The 18,115-nt window shown below is 45.4% G+C and overlaps 1 protein-coding gene across 2 annotated transcripts in view; it reads right to left on the reverse strand.

Annotated features, from left to right (window-relative positions):
• LOC129822294 (seizure protein 6 homolog) overlaps positions 1-17,617 on the reverse strand; it is a 166,290-nt gene extending 148,673 nt beyond the window's left edge. For both annotated transcript variants that reach the window (XM_055880451.1, XM_055880450.1), the window contains exon 1: positions 17,052-17,617. In XM_055880451.1, coding sequence (XP_055736426.1) covers positions 17,052-17,124 — 73 coding nt within the window. In that variant the 5' untranslated portion in view covers positions 17,125-17,617. The remainder of the gene's footprint in view (positions 1-17,051) is intronic.
• Positions 17,618-18,115: the final 498 nt, after the last annotated feature.

The raw sequence follows: 18,115 nt of genomic DNA on the forward strand, positions 1-18,115 counted from the left end.
GTCTCCTCAATGCTGAGAAGTACAGGCAGATACTTATCCTTCATGCAATACCATCAGGGAGGCATCTGATTGGCCCCAAATGTATTCTGCAGCATGACAACAACCCCAAGCATACAGCGAAAGTCTTTAAGAACTATCTTCAGCATAAAGAAGAACAAGGAGTCCTGGAAGTGATGAAATGGCCCCCACAGAGCCCTGATCTCAACATCATCAAGTCTGGCTGGGATTACATGAAGAGAGAGAAGCACCTGAGGCTGCCTAATCCACAGAAGAACTGTGCTTAGTTCTCCATGATGTTTGGGCCAACCTACCTGCCGAGTTCCTTCAAAAACTGTGTGCAAATGTACCTAGAAGAATTGATGCTGTTTCAAAGGCAAAGGGTGGTCACACCAAATATTGATTTGATGTAGATTTTTCTTCTGTCCACTCACTTTGCATTTTGTTAATTGATATATATAATCTATTAATTTTGAACGCATTCTATTTTTGAAAGCATTCTTACTTTACAGCATTTTTTCACACCTGCCTAAAGATTTGCACAGTACTGTGTGTGTAAATATATATATATATATTTTACTGCATCGTCTACACCAGTTCTATTCAGTGCAATTGACAAATAGAATTTGATTGGATTTGTCCTTAGAGCAATAACATCCTTGTTTCATTCTCTCCATGGCATGAGGGTGCCTGTCAGTCGTTTCGAAGTTGTTTCTATCCCTCTGAACAATAGTATCCGCCCACAGTGATTTAACTTCACTTGCCCAGGAGGATAACTGTGCACGATTGTGCCCAGGTGTGTTGTCATGGGGACTAAAGTCCAAGCAATCAGATTTGGCAATTAAACCTGTCAATGAAGTTTAGTTTGATGATCAGATTGCCTTTTAAATCACAGGGTGCACGGTGGGGGCCACCATCACCACAAAACAAATGAAACACTGACAGCTGAAGCTGCATCTTCTATTGGGAAATGACTGTGCACTAGAATAACATTTCAAGCACTAATTTCAAGCACCTAAATCTAAAAGTTCTGGTCAACCCACTTCCATGAGCTACGGGAGTAAAAAAATGCATTCCAACATTGAATAAGATATTACCAGCACCAAAGTTAACAGAAAAGTTGATTGGATAGGAGAGTTTCCTGGCAGCCATACATGCATGCTTGACTCACTGTGTGACTTACTAAACCATGACTCTGCACAACGAATGCAGTGGACCTAGTCAAGATCGATAACCATTTTTATTTATTTATTTATTTATTTAACCTTTATTTAACCAGGTAGGCAAATTGAGAACACGTTCTCATTTACAATTGCGACCTGGCGTTAACCATGGCCTTAACACAAGAGGACCGATCTATCCAACGCTCTCCACCTTTTCCACTCGAGAACCCTTTAAATCAGAGTATAGAAGGCCCTCGTACAAGCCTCCAATCTTTTCTGACAGAGGTTAGGGACAGTTTCAGTACGGTCAACTCACTGCGGAGGCAGTAGATTGCTTGCGGTGGCCATGACACAATGGAGCATGCTGGGGGTTGAGGATGGACATGTTGTTTAATTGAGGTTCCACCGTGGGCAGGGCTGCAGGGCTGCAGTGAACAGCTGGCCAATTTCCCTGGGAGCTGAACAGTTCAGACCCTGAGTTTCCAGAGGAGATCCCTGGGTCAACTGAATGGTGTGATTACACTCAGAGAGGAGATGAGAGGTGTCCAGGATCAGAAGAGGAAGAAGGATTCTGTTACCTTTCATTTAATTGATTTTCAAACTGTGTATTCTAATAGATCTAACAGTTATGTTAGATGTTTTGATCAAGGGTGGCAAGCTCCATTGGTCCTAAAGACCCAGAGCACTGCTAGTTTATGCCTTTGCCTTTTAACCACAGATTAATTTGTGTATTTTATTCATAGATATTATCTCAAATGAATGGTCGTGTGCTTTGATGATTATACAGTGCCTTGCAAAAGTATTCATCCCCCTTGGCGTTTTTCCTATTTCGTTGCATTACAACCTAATTTAAATTGATATTTATGTGGATTTCATGTAATGGACATACACAAAATAGTCAAAATTGGTGAAGAAATATGAAAAAAAAAAAATTTTCTGGAGAAATTACACGGAAAAGTGGTGCGTGCATATGTATTCACCCCCTTTGCTATGAAGCCCCTAAATAAGATCTGGTGAACCAATTACCTTCAGAAGACACATAATTAGTTAAATGAAGTCCACCTGTGTGCAATCTAAGTGTCACATGATCTGTCACATGATCTCAGTATATATACACCTGTTCTGAAAGGTCCCAGAGTCTGAAACACCCCTAAGCAAGGGGAACCACCAAGCAAGCGGCACCATGAAGACCAAGGAGCTCTCCAAACAGATCAGGGACAAAGTTGTGGAGAAGTACAGATCAGGGTTGAGTTATAAAAAAATATCAGAAACTTTTAACATCCCACAGAGCACCATTAAAACCATTATTAAAAAATGGAAAGAATATGGCACCACAACAAACCTACCAAGAGAGGGCCGCCCACCAAAGATGTTTGTCCATCGGCAGGGACTGGGAAACTGGTCAGAATTGAAGGAATGATGGATGGCACTAAATACAGGGAAATTCTTGAGGGAAACCTGTTTCAGTCTTCCAGAGATTTGAGACTGGGATGAGATTCACCTTCCAGCAGGACAATGACCCTAAGCATACTGCTAAAGCAACACTCGGGTGGTTTAAGGGGAAAACCTGAAATGTCTTGGAATGGCCTAGTCAAAGCCCAGACCTCAATCCAATTGAGAATCTGTGGTATGACTTGCTGTACACCAGCGGAACCCATCCAACTGGAAGGAACTAGAGCAGTTTTTCCTTGAAGAATGGGCAAAAATCCCAGTTGCTAGATGTGCCAAGCTTATAGAGACATATCCCAAGAGACTTGCAGCTGTAATTTCTGCAAAAGTGTCTCTACAAAGTATTGAGTTGGGGGGGGTGAATAGTTATGCACGCTCAAGTTTTCCGTTTTTTGTTTCACAATAAAAATTATTTTGCATCTTCAAAGTGGTAGGCAATGTTGTGTAAATCAAATGATACAAACCCCACAAAAAAAAATCAATTTTAATTCCAGGTTGTAAGGCAACAAAATAGGAAAAATGCCAAGGGGGTGAATACTTCCGCAAGCCACTGTATTCCTTTATGTGCTTTGAAATGGCTTGTCACATCAAAGGAAATGTTTTTCCCACATTGATGGTGACTGAGCTGGAGGAAATATAGCATTTATTTTGGGTGAGCAGTTCTCTGAAATACAGGTTTCACAGAGACATCCAGAAGTCTGAGGTTAACAGGGGCACAGCAATTTGTCCCATGCTAAGTAATCAATATCTATATCGCATATTGTATGTCAGTAGCTGTCTCCTATGGGATGGATGTGTACAGTACATTCAGAAAGTATTCAGACCCCTTGACTTTTTCCACATTTTGTTACATTACAGCCTTGTTCTAAAATGGATTGAATTTTTTTTTTACTCATCAATCTACATACAATAGCCCATAATGACAAAGCCAAAACAGGTTTAGATATTTTGCAAATTGCAAACTGAAATATCACACTTACATACGTATTCAGACCCTTTACTCATGACTTTGTTGAAGCACCATTGGCAGCGATTACAGCCTTGATTGTTCTTGGGTATGACGCTACAAGCTTGGCACACCTGTATTTGGGAAGTTTCTCCCATTCTTCTCTGCAGATCTTCTCAAGCTCTAACAGGTTGGATGGGGAGCATCGCTGCACAGATATTTTCAGGTCTCTTCAGAGATGTTCAATTGGGTTCAAGTTCGGACTCTGGCTTGGCCGCTCAAGGACATTCAGAGACTTGTCCTGAAGCCATTCCTACGTTGTCTTGGCTGTGTACTTAGGGTCGTTTTCCTGTTTAGGGTCGTTTTCCTGAAGGGGAAACGTCGCCCTAGTCTGAGGTCCTGAGTGCTCTGGAGCAGGTTTTCATCAAGCATTCCTCTGTACTTTGCTCCGTTAATCTTTCCCTCGATCCTGCCTAGTCTCCCAGTCCCTGCCGGTGAAAAACATCCAAAAGAATGATGCTGCCACCACCCTGCTTCACCATAGGGATGGTGCCTGGTTTCCTCCAGATGTGATGCTTGGCATTCAGGACAAGGAGTTAATTCTTAGTTTCATCAGATCAGATAATCTGGTTTCTCATGGTCTTAGAGTCCCTTAGGTGGCTTTTGGCAAACTACAAGCGTGCTGTCATGTGCCTTTTACTGAAGAGTGGCTTTCGTCTGGCCACTCTACCATAAAGGTCTGATTGGTGAAGTGCTGCAGAGATGGTTGTTCTTCTGGAAGATTCTCTCATCTCCACAGAGTAACTCTGGAGCCTTGTCAGAGTGACCATCGGGTTCTTGGTCACCTCAATTTGGCCGGGCGGCCAGCTCTAGGAAGAGTCTTGGTGGTTCCAAACTTCTTCCATTTAAGATTGTTTTGGTACCCTTCCCCAGGCCTCGACACAATCCTGTCTCGGAGCTCTATTGGACAATTCCTTTGACCTCATGGCTTGGTTTTTACTCTGACATGCACTGTCAACTGTGGGACCTTATATAGACAGGTGTGTCCCTTTCCAAATCATGTCCAATCAATTGAATTTACCACAGGTGCACTCCAATCAAGTTGTAGAAACATCTCAAGGATGATCAATGGAAACAGGATGCACCTGAGCTACATTTTCAATCTCATAGCAAAGGGTCTGAATACGCATGTAAATAAGGTATTTCTGTTTTTTCTTTGTCATTATGAGATATTGTGTGTAGATTGATGAGGATTTTTAGAATAAGGCTGTAATGTTAAAAAAAATAGAAAAGGGGGAGGGGTCTGAATGCACTGTATATTCAGGAAGGAAATGAACCAGGCTACAGAGAGAACCATGAAAAGCCCTGAAAAGCTTCAGATTGCTGAGAGGGTTGGATAAACCACCAAACAGGCAACCTCACCATTGTGATTTTCAATTACAGTAGTAGATTAATTGTATACCTCAAATTACTACTTTCAGGGAAGAAAACAAACTCTAAAATAGAGATTCCCTGTCTTTTGTTCAGGGTGTTTGACCAAGGCAGAAAGACACATAGACCCATGTCCAAAGAACCAACCTCAGGCCTCCCTGCCTGCTTTAGCAATATAAATATCCCCAAATACCCTCATTTAAAAATTAATAAGTGTTTTGGGGTTGAACTAAGTGTGTTTCAATTGCCTTTCTGCTCCATCCATGTCCAGGTGGTGCAGCGAAAATGGAAGATTGATTGAAATGGCTGCTTCAGTCTTTATGTTGAGAGAGCACAACTTGTGCTTTTCAACATAGGAATATAACTCGGTGCTCTGTGGATGAATGCAGGTGGCTGTCACTGTAGTAGGGCTCTCTCTCTCTCTGTGTGTGTGGGGGGGGGGCTTACTCACATCCTCTAGCCACTCGAGGCATAGCATTTTCCCATCAGAGTTAATTTGTCCTGCACACTGGCTAAATAATCCCTATTTATTGACTTTCAGAAATGCCTATGAAAAAACTTGTTTGAATTCCACTATTATTGACGTGGAATGCATCACAGCGCAGTGTTCCCAACCTAACTAGCAGTGCCGGCTTCTGTGTAAACTTTGAAAAGGAAGATTACAATGAATAACCTTTACCCATTGAAATATACCTCACATTACCTAAATTAGGTAAGCTAAGCACAATGAACAGGCTAAAAGTACAGTCTCAGGTGTCTCTATGAATGCCTCTGTATAAAACCCCACTATTCTGTATACAACCTGAGCTGAGAGTGTATGCCGTAAGATTACAACCTAAACCCTGAGCTGAGAGTGTATGCCGTAAGATCACAACCTAAACCCTGAGCTGAGAGTGTATGCCGTAAGATTACAACCTAAACCCTGAGCTGCAGCATTTCTCTTACTTCTGCATCTCCATCTGTTTCCCTCTCTGTGCTGCGCTGCAGCCAGCCTGACAACAAGATAAATAACAATGATGCTGATACATTCCGATGGGATCTGCCGCCGTTTCCGAGGATTTACATTATTCATCTTTATTACCGCAGACTAGGGCTCCAAGGATACCTGACAGGGTCTCTTCACATGGTCAGTTCATTAATGACAGACAGACCGTTCTGCTCTACATGCACGGGAGAATGGACATTTATGCTCCTCTTCTACTTATATCATTACCAAAGCCAATCTTGATAAGCCCAGAGTGATTTCTCCTAAAATAATATGCTTCAAAAGGTTCAGGGCCAACATTCACTCACAACCTCAGTGTTATGTTCACTATATCAGTTGTGAAGGATCAAATTCACAGGCGCAACGCATGCATTTAAACTCACCATTTCTTTCACTAAACCATTTACAACCATGTACAATAAAAACATGTTTCATGACTGTGATGTACATTCAGTAGTTGCAAACAGAAAATGGGGAGAGAAAGAGTCTGTTCTATTTATATGGCAACATCTCATCACAGCAGCTTGCCTGACAGTCTCTGCTTTCATACCAACATCAAGGAGAGCATAATGGCTTGGCTAACTGTTAATAAGCAAAAGCTGTGAAACAGCATGTGAAACAGCATGACTACAAAGGACATACATATGTGGCAATGAACAGAGGGCTACTGACAATAACCTCAACAGAACACTTCTGGAACTTTACACAAACTGTTCCACATCATCTATAGTTGAAGTCTGTCAGAGCTGTATGCATCTCCACAAAGGCATGAACAGAGCTGCCTAATAACGCTCATTAAAAATGCTCATTCAGAGAAGAAAGAATGGAGAGGGACGAAGGTCTCTTGTTATCTAGTAACAGCTTTAACTAACAATCTTTTTGGGTTTCGGCCTACTGTTAGTAACAATGTGATGTCCTATACATAAGACATGGATGTCTGAGTTGTACTGAGTAGGACTGAGGACTGGATAGGATTTTTATGCCTTAAAGGGGAATGGAAACACTAGGAAGTAAATCTAAGCAAAGAGATTTATTCAATCTACTAATTCTAAAAATGTGCATTTAACATAAAATAATCTCTATATTTAGTATTTTGATCGTCAACAGGGTTTATTTAAGCTATGGTCAGTGCCATTTTAAATTGCCATGGTCATCACTGACGCCAGTGCGTCACTGGCAGGTATCAGCAAATTGTCTGTGGTATTGAGTTTCGCGCGGAGAGTGACTCGAAGAGAGTGAGGTTAGGTGCGGTCAACGAAGATGGCAACAACAAGTAGTAATTCAAACATGAACTGTATAGCACCAGGCTGTATGAATTTGCTCCCCAAAAAATCCCTTGGTAAACTACCATCTGCTGACCAAGGACCCACAACTTTTGAAGAAGTGGCTCCATGTCCTGAAGAGGAAGGATGTGCCAGCTAGAGCTAGTAGTATGTGCAGACAAGAAAGGAGTCATAGGCCTACGTTGAAGCCCTCTGCTTGCACCTCCATTTGAAATGTTGAGTGTTATGGTGTAGGGGTTACCGACCAACCATCATCAACATCGCTGACTCTCTGGAGTCAAGCAAAAGCGACTGAACGGAGGAGGCGATGCAACACATCAAACAAATCTTTATGGGGACTGAGAGACTTTATGGTAAAAGACAAGTTTGAAGTGGGTGTGATGGTAGGAAATTACAATTACAGTAGAAGTGGTAGAGGGCCCATATTCCACCAAATGGATTGGGGACAGTCAACATAGTAAATCAAAAAAATGACTGGAGTTGACCAACTAAGAACAAACAAACAGCACTGTCACCCCTATCTACTTGACCCCTCCTGCATAAAACATTAAGGTCCAAAACATGTCTGATGAGAAGAAACAAAGTGTCTTGTTTACTTTCAGACGAGTTAGGCAAGTGTTGAATGCTGCCTGTGGAAGTGTTGAATGCTGCCTGTGGAAGTGTTGACCTGCTGCCTGTGGAAATGTTGACCTGCTGCCTGTGGAAGTGTTGCCCTGCTGCCTGTGGAAGTGTTGGCCTGCTGACTATGGAAGTGTTGACCTGCTGCCTGTGGAAGTGTTGCCCTGCTGCCTGTGGAAGTGTTGACCTGCTGCCTGTGGAAGTGTTGGCCTGCTGACTATGGAAGTGTTGGCCTGCTGCCTGAGCACACGACCAGCTCTGATATCCTCCAGGTCTGGCCTGATCCTGGTTCGCCCATCTAGATGAAGAGCCCTCCAGACAGGAGTTGGCAGTGTGAACCAGACGTGGGGAAGAGGAAGAGAGCTGTCCAAGGGCCTAATGGTTCCAGAGAGGTCCTCAGCTCTGCATGCTCACCACACGCCAGCCCCAATTAGCCAGGTGTACACAGTGTGCCAATCCATGAGAGGAGAGGGAGCGAATGGGTTGGTACTGATTCCCTGCACTAATGTTTGCTCTCCTCCTCAGTGGTCAGATCGATAGAGCCACAGGTCTGAGATAGGGAGGCTGAAACTGACCGAGCTTCATGGTGAGGACGGATGAGGTAGCGAGGGAGGAGGGAATAGGACAGCAGCTGAGGAGTGTGTGAAAAAAATAAACAACAAACTTAATCTTAATAAGAACATTAAAAAAAGAAAACAGTCCAGCTCCGGAAACGTATCTAGTGGATTTCAATTCAAGCATGATGTTATGTCTCTTACTGACTGTGTGTCACATGATGTTATGTCTCTTACTGACTGTGTGTCACATGATGTTATGTCTCTTACTGACTGTGTGTCACATGATGTTATGTCTCTTACTGACTGTGTGTCACATGATGTTATGTCTCTTACTGACTGTGTGTCACATGATGTTATGTCTCTTACTGACTGTGTGTCACATGATGTTATGTCTCTTACTGACTGTGTGTCACATGATGTTATGTCTCTTACTGACTGTTTGTCACATGATGTTATGTCTCTTACTGACTGTGTGTCACATGATGTTATGTCTCTTACTGACTGTGTGTCACATGCTGTTATGTCTCTTACTGACTGTGTGTCACATGATATTATGTCTCTTACTGACTGTGTGTCACATGATGTTATGTCTCTTACTGACTGTTTGTCACATGATGTTATGTCTCTTACTGACTGTGTGTCACATGATGTTATGTCTCTTACTGACTGTGTGTCACATGATGTTATGTCTCTTACTGACTGTGTGTCACATGATGTTATGTCTCTTACTGACTGTGTGTCACATGATGTTATGTCTCTTACTGACTGTGTGTCACATGATGTTATGTCTCTTACTGACTGTGTGCGTCAGGTCAGTTGCCCAAGCAACACAATGCAAATGGGAGGCAGGATTTATTTACATTATGGAGACAGCCTGGAGAGTAATGCATGAGGACATGGGCCAGAGTGCAGACTAGATTGGCCATTGATTTGTAATAAATGTCCCCAAGCCTCTCAGCAGCCAGCTAGCCGGGAGAGAAACCAAAGACTGCTATGTGACATCACCAGTCATTCACACATAAATAGTGTTAATGTTCTATAGCTCTGGTCTTTCAGACCAGACCCACGGTACTGAGTGTTCAAGTAGAACAAAAGAAAGAACTGTAGAAACACAGGGTGGTACTGTGCAGTATGTAACAGAGAGGCAGGACAACAAAGGAGGAATTTTGTTTCTTTTTTGTGATGGTACAAGCCATGTAGAAATAGACCAGAGCAGAAATTATGTTTGAAGATGACAGGGGGCTGCATTCATGGTAATGGAGCATAAATGGATAGAGTTTAGAATTACTCAGATGTATAACTCGAGGGCTTTTGTCACAAACGGGACATAATGTTCCATTCAAAGATGGGGATATAGTAAACCAGATCAACACAGCCTTCAGAAAACCTGCTTTGACTGACAGCAGCTGGGGTATATATCATGCAGAGAGGAAAAGACGGAGGAGAAGAGAAAGAGTGTTTGGTTCCACCGTCCTCTCACTACCTCACCGCACCGCCTGGGACGTGTCAAAAGCTCTATCAGACGGAGCCCTCTTCCTTCCCCAGGAGACGGGATCAGACTGAGCCCTCTTCCTTCCCCAGGAGACGGGATCAGACTGAGCCCTCTTCCTTCCTCAGGAGACGGGATCAGACTGAGCCCTCTTCCTTCCTCAGGAGACGGGATCAGACTGAGCCCTCTTCCTTCCCCAGGAGACGGGATCAGACTGAGCCCTCTTCCTTCCTCAGGAGATGGGATCAGACTGAGCCCTCTTCCTTCCCCGGGAGACGGGATCAGACTGAGCCCTCTTCCTTCCTCAGGAGACGGGATCAGACTGAGCCCTCTTCCTTCCTCAGGAGACGGGATCAGACTGAGCCCTCTTCCTTCCTCAGGAGACGGGATCAGACTGAGCCCTCTTCCTTCCCCGGGAGACGGGATCAGACTGAGCCCTCTTCCTTCCTCAGGAGACGGGATCAGACTGAGCCCTCTTCCTTCCTCAGGAGACGGGATCAGACTGAGCCCTCTTCCTTCCTCAGGAGACGGGATCAGACTGAGCCCTCTTCCTTCCCCGGGAGACGGGATCAGACTGAGCCCTCTTCCTTCCCTGGGAGACGGGATCAGACTGAGCCCTCTTCCTTCCCCGGGAGACGGGATCAGACTGAGCCCTCTTCCTTCCCCGGGAGACGGGATCAGACTGAGCCCTCTTCCTTCCCCGGGAGACGGGATCAGACTGAGCCCTCTTCCTTCCCCGGGAGACGGGATCAGACTGAGCCCTCTTCCTTCCTCAGGAGACGGGATCAGACTGAGCCCTCTTCCTTCCTCAGGAGACGGGATCAGACTGAGCCCTCTTCCTTCCCCGGGAGACGGGATCAGACTGAGCCCTCTTCCTTCCCCGGGAGACGGGATCAGACTGAGCCCTCTTCCTTCCCCGGGAGATGGGATCAGACTGAGCCCTCTTCCTTCCCCGGGAGACGGGATCAGACTGAGCCCTCTTCCTTCCCCGGGAGACGGGATCAGACTGAGCCCTCTTCCTTCCCCGGGAGACGGGATCAGACTGAGCCCTCTTCCTTCCCCGGGAGATGGGATCAGACGGAGCCCTCTTCCTTCCCCGGGAGACGGGAACCAACGGCTGCTTTACAATAACACTAATTTCCAATTGAGTGTGTCAAAGGGGAAACTCCCCACAATTTGGAGGGTATACACGGTCTGAATAGCCTCTGATGGCACAGCAAGAAGCACATTGGGACAGGTTAATCACCCGTAATAGAAAAGCATGTGTTGAACATTTTCAATTCTCCCAAATTATATCATTTTCATCAGATCTCGAGAGCATCTATGGTGTTTAATTAAAAGAGATGTTCCCTCTTTCCAGCTTTTCCTTTGCCATGAAGCAATGCTGATTCCATCGGATCATTGACACCCAGAGCAAATAGCTTTTTATGTGAGGCAGGGAAACGGAGAGAGGAACGAGGAGGGAGAGGGAGGGGGAGAGGGAGAGGGAGAGATGGAGAGAGAGAGAGAGAGAGAGAGAGAGAGAGAGAGAGAGAGAGAGAGAGAGAGAGAGAGAGAGAGAGAGAGAGAGAGGAAGGAAGGAAGGAAGGAAGGAAGGAAGGAAGGAAGGAAGGAAGGAAGGAAGGAAGGAAGGAAGGAAGGAAGGAAGGAAGGAAGGAAGGAAGGAAGGAAGCTGGGTGTAAGTTTATCGCTTATCTCAGGGGCTCCATAATGGTGAGTTTATTCTGAGAATATCAGTGGAATGGCTGAGAAGGGGCTTCTGCAGCACTTGCGGCCAGAGTTCACATTGTGAGTTCACACTGATTTTTAATAGCCAGTAATTAAGGGGGAAGGAAGTTAAAAAAGCTGAGCAGAGCTCGATTATGATTTATTTTTGCATGCGCGTGTGTGTGTTTGCGTGCGTACACACACACACAGACAGATAAAGTGTTTGCGTGTTATATGGAGAAAAACAACCACTACAATTAGAAGAGATTACTGATTGTGACATATTCAGGTCAAGCTCAGAGTTCCGACATGGGAAGCTAAACTAAAACATCAAAGACAGCAAAAATGAGGGCTTCATAATTGGACACTGTGCCAAGCCTCGGACATCAGACCTGGCTTCAGATTGATGTAGTTTGTTCTGATATTCCAATACAGAGTGATTGACAATGACTTCAAATCTGAAAAATGTATAATCTCTAACACTGATTTTCTTTCTTTTACACACACATACACACAAGCTCGTTCTCAAACCTACCCTTCCCCCCACTTCTGGGTGTCTGGGGTGATTTATCATTGCAAAATTAAAGCTGTGCTCTGAGCTCACACAGAACAGGGATTACAGGCGGGAGCTTTTGTTCAATTCACTACATTACATGTATACTTCCTATGTTCTAATCTAATCGATTCAATAAGTTAAAACAGGAGGATTGATTTCTATGTACATGCGTGTGTGTTTCCATGTGTGTGTGTGTACTCCAAGGGTGCTCATCTATGTGTGTGTGCATGTGTTTGATGTTGTTCTAGCTGTTGCCAGTCTTCCTGCACCAGCCGTTTGTGTCTCTCTCTCCCCTCTCTTTCTCTCTCTCTCTCTCTCTCCCTCTCTATCTCAAATAGCCATGCTGATCTCCCATCAGATCTGTGTCAGTTGATGACAGAGGTGGCAATGCAGGGAGTTGCCTACAGACCCGCAGCCCTCCAGCCCTTCAGTCCCCCAGACACCCAGCCCTCCAGCCCTCCAACCCTCCAGACCCCCAGCCCTCCAGACCCCCATTCCTCCAGACCCCCAACTCTCCAGCCCTCCAGACCTCCAGACCCCCAACCCTCCAGCACTTCAGTCCCCATGGTCTCCAGCCCTCCACACCCACATCCCTCCAGCTCTTCAGACCTCCAGACCCCCAGCCCTCCAGAGCCACAGCCCTCCAGTCCTCCAAACCCCCAGCCCTCCAGACCCCCAGCCCTCCAGACCCCCAGCCCTGCAGACCCACAGATCCCCAGCCCTCCAGACATCCAGTCCTCCAGACCCCCAGTCCTCCAGACCACGAGCCCTCCAGCCCTCAAGTCCTCCAAACCCCCAGTCCTCCAGACCCCCAGCCCTCCAGACCCCCAGCCCTCCAGCCCTCAAGTACTCCAGACCCCCAGCCCTCCAGCCCTCCAGTCCTCCAGACCCCCAGCCCTCCAGACCCCCAGCCCTCCAGCCCTCAAGTCCTCCAGACCCCCAGCCCTCCAGACATCCAGTCCTCCAGACCCCCAGCCCTCCAGACCCCCAGTCCTCCAGACCCCCAGCCCTCCAGACCCCCAGTCCTCCAGACCCCCAGCCCTCCAGACATCCAGTCCTCCAGACCCCCAGCCCTCCAGACCCCCAGTCCTCCAGACCCCCAGCCCTCCAGACCCCCAGCCCTCCAGACATCCAGTCCTCAAGACCCCCAGCCCTCCAGACCCCCAGTCCTCCAGACCCCCAGCCCTCCAGACCCCCAGTCCTCCAGACCCCCAGCCCTCCAGACATCCAGTCCTCCAGACCCCCAGCCCTCCAGACCCCCAGTCCTCCAGACCCCCAGCCCTCCAGACCCCCAGTCCTCCAGACCCCCAGCCCTCCAGACATCCAGTCCTCCAGACCCCCAGCCCTCCAGACCCCCAGTCCTCCAGACCCCCAGCCCTCCAGACCCCCAGTCCTCCAGACCCCCAGCCCTCCAGACATCCAGTCCTCCAGACCCCCAGCCCTCCAGACCCCCAGTCCTCCAGACCCCCAGCCCTCCAGACCCCCAGCCCTCCAGACATCCAGTCCTCAAGACCCCCAGCCCTCCAGACCCCCAGTCCTCCAGACCCCCAGCCCTCCAGACCCCCAGTCCTCCAGACCCCCAGCCCTCCAGACATTCAGTCCTCCAGACCCCCAGCCCTCCAGACCCCCAGTCCTCCAGACCCCCAGCCCTCCAGACCCCCAGTCCTCCAGACCCCCAGCCCTCCAGACATCCAGTCCTCCAGACCCCCAGTCCTCCAGACCCCCAGCCCTCCATCCCTCCAGTTCAGTGCCAGGCATTGTTTTTAAATCAGGGCCTCAATCTAGAGAAAATAAACACGGAGCGTGACCCCAAAACTCAGACATGATCAAAACTCCCCTTTCCAGTCCACTGTCCCCCCACTCATACGTCATGGTGGTGCCAGAGAGTTGTGGGAGGTGTCCGAGCACAGGGAGACGTCTCTCACGGACATTATAAGGGGCAGAGAGGAATAGGATGTTCCTGGGAGAGGGAACTGATTCTCTCCTGTCCCCATTATGATTACAGTCCACCCCGAGAACCATTACCAAGAGGGGATGCTCAAAAGCGGCAGCATCAATGGCCTCATGCGCCCCCTAACGGCCAATACAGACACAGCACTCTGCAGTGTCAATGATAGCTCTGAGATTGTATTGTAATTTTCATTATTATCAGAGAGGAGCAGTAGGGGGTATGCATTCTCGCTGTGAACAGACACAAACGGCCACCTCCCTTATGATTCTCAAAAACACAACATAAAACCAGTAGAAACACACAATGTACTTTGAAACAGCATGTTGACATTAGAGCCCATGACACACAACTACACAGGCTTATGCATCCCGCCCTCAATTAATGCAGCCTATGAGATAAATTATATCTATGGACAGATTGTATACACACACAGTGTACAAAACATTAGGAACACCTTCCTAATATTAAGTTGCACCCCCTTTTGCCCTCAGAACAGCCTTAATTCGTCGGAGCATGGTCTCTACAAGGTTTCGAAAGCATTCCACATGGATGCTGGACCATGTTGACTCCAATGCTTCCCACAGTTATGTCAAGTTGGCTGGATGTCCTTTGGGTGGTGGACCCTTCTTGATACACACGGGAAACTGTTGAGCGTGAAAAACCCAGCAGCGTTGCCGTTCTTGACAAACACAAACCGGTGCGCCTGGCACCTAGTACCATTCCCCGTTCAAAGGCACTTAAATATTTTGTCTTGCCCATTTACCCTCTGAATGGCACACATACACAATCCATGTCTCAATTGTCTCGAGGCTTACAAATCCTCCCCTTCATCGCCACTGATGGAACTGGATTTAACTGGTGACATCAATAAGGGATCATAGCTTTCACCTAGATTTACCTGGTCAGTCTATGTCATGGAAAGTGCAGGTGTTCTTAATGTTTTGTACACTCATTGACATTGACACAACAACAAAAAAGATGGAGGATTACTGACCAACCTAAAGTCAACCTATATTTACCTATACTCACCCAAGGGAACCTATACTCACCCATTCCTCATCAATTTGTCACCCATTTTTAGCACAGCACAATGCTATCAATTTAATATGGGCTCCTGCTTTTAGCTCACTGACCCTCTCGCTCAGTGCTCAATCTGGACTGATGGAGCCTCACATTAGCTAGAGTGCTTTTACAGGTGCTTCTGTTCTGCAGTAAAGTGCAGCTTCAGAGGTTCAATAGAAGGTGACTGATAAGGACAGGGAAGCCCACGGACCTCTGAGATCATAAGGTCAGGCTGATGACTTGGGATCAATGCAGAATATGATGCAACATTCTCTCTGGAGCCAGGTTTTCCCAGCCGCAGGCATGAAGAAGCCGTAATAGCTATTAGTTTTATGGAATATCGAATACCTATTAGTAAAACACTTGGATCTAAAAATCTGTGTAAATTGGGGTTATAATTGGTTGATGTATTACTTTATCAGGTAAATACCGTATGTGCATGATTGTTCCAAAGTCTGACATCTCATCCCACAACATAGATACCCTCCGTTGTTTTCCTTTGCTAATTTCCTGTTCTATTCTATCAAACATCTCCTCAAAAGTCAATTCAATTGAATGACCAATTTTTTTAATATTCTACAGTATTTATTTTCAATGAGGATTTTACAATTCTTTAATTTGAATTTCAATCATTTCTGATATGACATGAACGGAAATGTAATAGTTTGCACAGGGTCACTAAAATATGGGAACAAATCAGAATAAAACAAATTCAGCAGATTGGACAAAAACGTCTGATGGGTCCGCCATGATGGGCGTTGTGTGACATGCATGTTTATGTGAGACTCATGTGAAGTACACCATGGGTGCAAGTCAAGACCAAACCTTTTAATAAATATTTATGTGGGTAGAATGATCAGATGCAGGCCGAGAAAATGTTGTCTGGTTGTCTTCATAGGTTTATTTATTCCTCTTTAACTATCCCAACCCCCCTACCCGTACAGTGCGCAGCAGGATTGTCAATAAGATAAGATAGTACTTTAATAAATGAATGTCGTCAAATCAAAAGCATGTATAGTGCAGCCAGCTGTAAAACCAATGCACGTCAGAGCATGTCATTCCAAGGTTTAAAACTAATACATCTTCTTTCATGATTAGATCTCCTTTGAACAGATTTTTAAAAACATGAGATAGAAGTTGACACATTATTCATGAATTATTCAAAATGATTGGCCCACTGTGTGGCAAGAATTAATTATATTTTCCATCCATGTAGGTTATAATAATTACCGATTAAAATACACTTCAAAGGGATGATATTTTGAGACTAATTAAGATACATTTACCACACTTTATTAGCCTAAGTTTGTTTAACAGTTATTACAATACTTACAATTATGTAAAGTTTGGATTTGGAATTTGCTAAATTACAATCACTAGTCAATGTATAACTTTTTTAAATTAAATTAATGTGTTTAACTAACCTTATAGCCGATTGCAATTAGTATGGCTTGTTGTGAATTCTTTATTGCAGGCAACAACTAGGCTACTGTATCGCCCAACACTATAAAATATCCTAATACTACAGAAAGTAATAGGCTACAACATCTGCCTTTAATAGAACGATATGTATACGTTATATCCTCTCCTCCACATTAATTATTTTAGAATAATTGCCATAACGGTGGAGGGGACCATTTAAACCTCATTAAAGGTGGAAACACGACTGCTAGCCGACCGACCTCCCACAAACACATCTTCATCTTTAGTTTCCCAGATAACCTACCAACAAAAAGGCTCACACATAATTGGGTACAGTGGCACCATAACACCGGCGGGTCGGGAACAGAATTGCATTGCAATACACATGTGCATAAGCGACCAAATAGCCTTCCGTTATATTATTGAGAATCTTACCTTTAGCGCCTATGTCAGTCATCATTGCAAAGAGAACCATCAGAACGACTATGTAATCTCGTGCGGCGCTCATGCTTGCTTTCAGTAGTGGTCCTCTGCTAATAGAAAGGAATGTCCTTGGGATCAACACTTTTCCTTCAAATGAAATAGAGACTGCTCGCGCACCGCAAAAGCCACTTGCTGTGAGACCTCGGGATCGCACACTGCGCAGCACGGGCGCTCCACTGAGAGCTATGTTCTCAAGTCGTTATCAGCTGATAGACAGAGACTGTTCAATTTCAACGTTCGCTAAATCGATAGATAGATCGTTGGGTATGCCGTTCTCTTTCTTCAAGTCAGCGCACCACCGTCGTTTCAGCACTGCGGACAGCTCCTAGCGACAGCAACTGGAACAACTGAATTCAGAACCATGGAAAGTTTGTGCCGTTACCATACATAATGTAATACTACCCTCGTGTAAATTACCTCCATACGACAATAGCTGTGTTTAGGTCATTACCTTTGATTGCAACATCAATTGACAAATCGACTACACCCGTTGTCAATCGATTACAAACTCACAATTACTGTGAACGAGAGAGAGAGAGAGAGAGAGAGAGAGAGAGAGAGAGAGAGAGAGAGAGAGAGAGAGAGAGAGAGAGAGAGAGAGAGGACGGATGGGTTTATGGAAATAATATAGAATTGTTAAGTGATGCTGCAGTGCTAAGGTATTGGGATTGGTATTAATTGAATGGTAATGCAGGTTGCCATTCTTCTGTGTGTTTCTTCTAGGAGTGTATCGGTTTCTGGGGGAATGTCCTTTCTCCTGAAACCTGTTTACTGTTTGTGGGACCATACACTGGGTACACTGCCTCAGATTCATAACCATTCAAAGCCTGTTAATGAAACTAGCAATTTAGGCTAAATAGAAGGACATTTTTGAAGACCTTAATCTCTAAAGCTCTTGATGTGTAGTAGATTCTTGCTAAAAAGTATATCTTGCCTCATGTTGGATTTGTTTTTCCAGGCTTTGTGTGTGTGTGTGTGTGTGTGTGTGTGTGTGTGTGTGTGTGTGTGTGTGTGTG

Source organism: Salvelinus fontinalis, chromosome 24, assembly GCF_029448725.1.
Source record: "Salvelinus fontinalis isolate EN_2023a chromosome 24, ASM2944872v1, whole genome shotgun sequence".
Lineage (NCBI taxonomy): Eukaryota > Metazoa > Chordata > Actinopteri > Salmoniformes > Salmonidae > Salvelinus > Salvelinus fontinalis.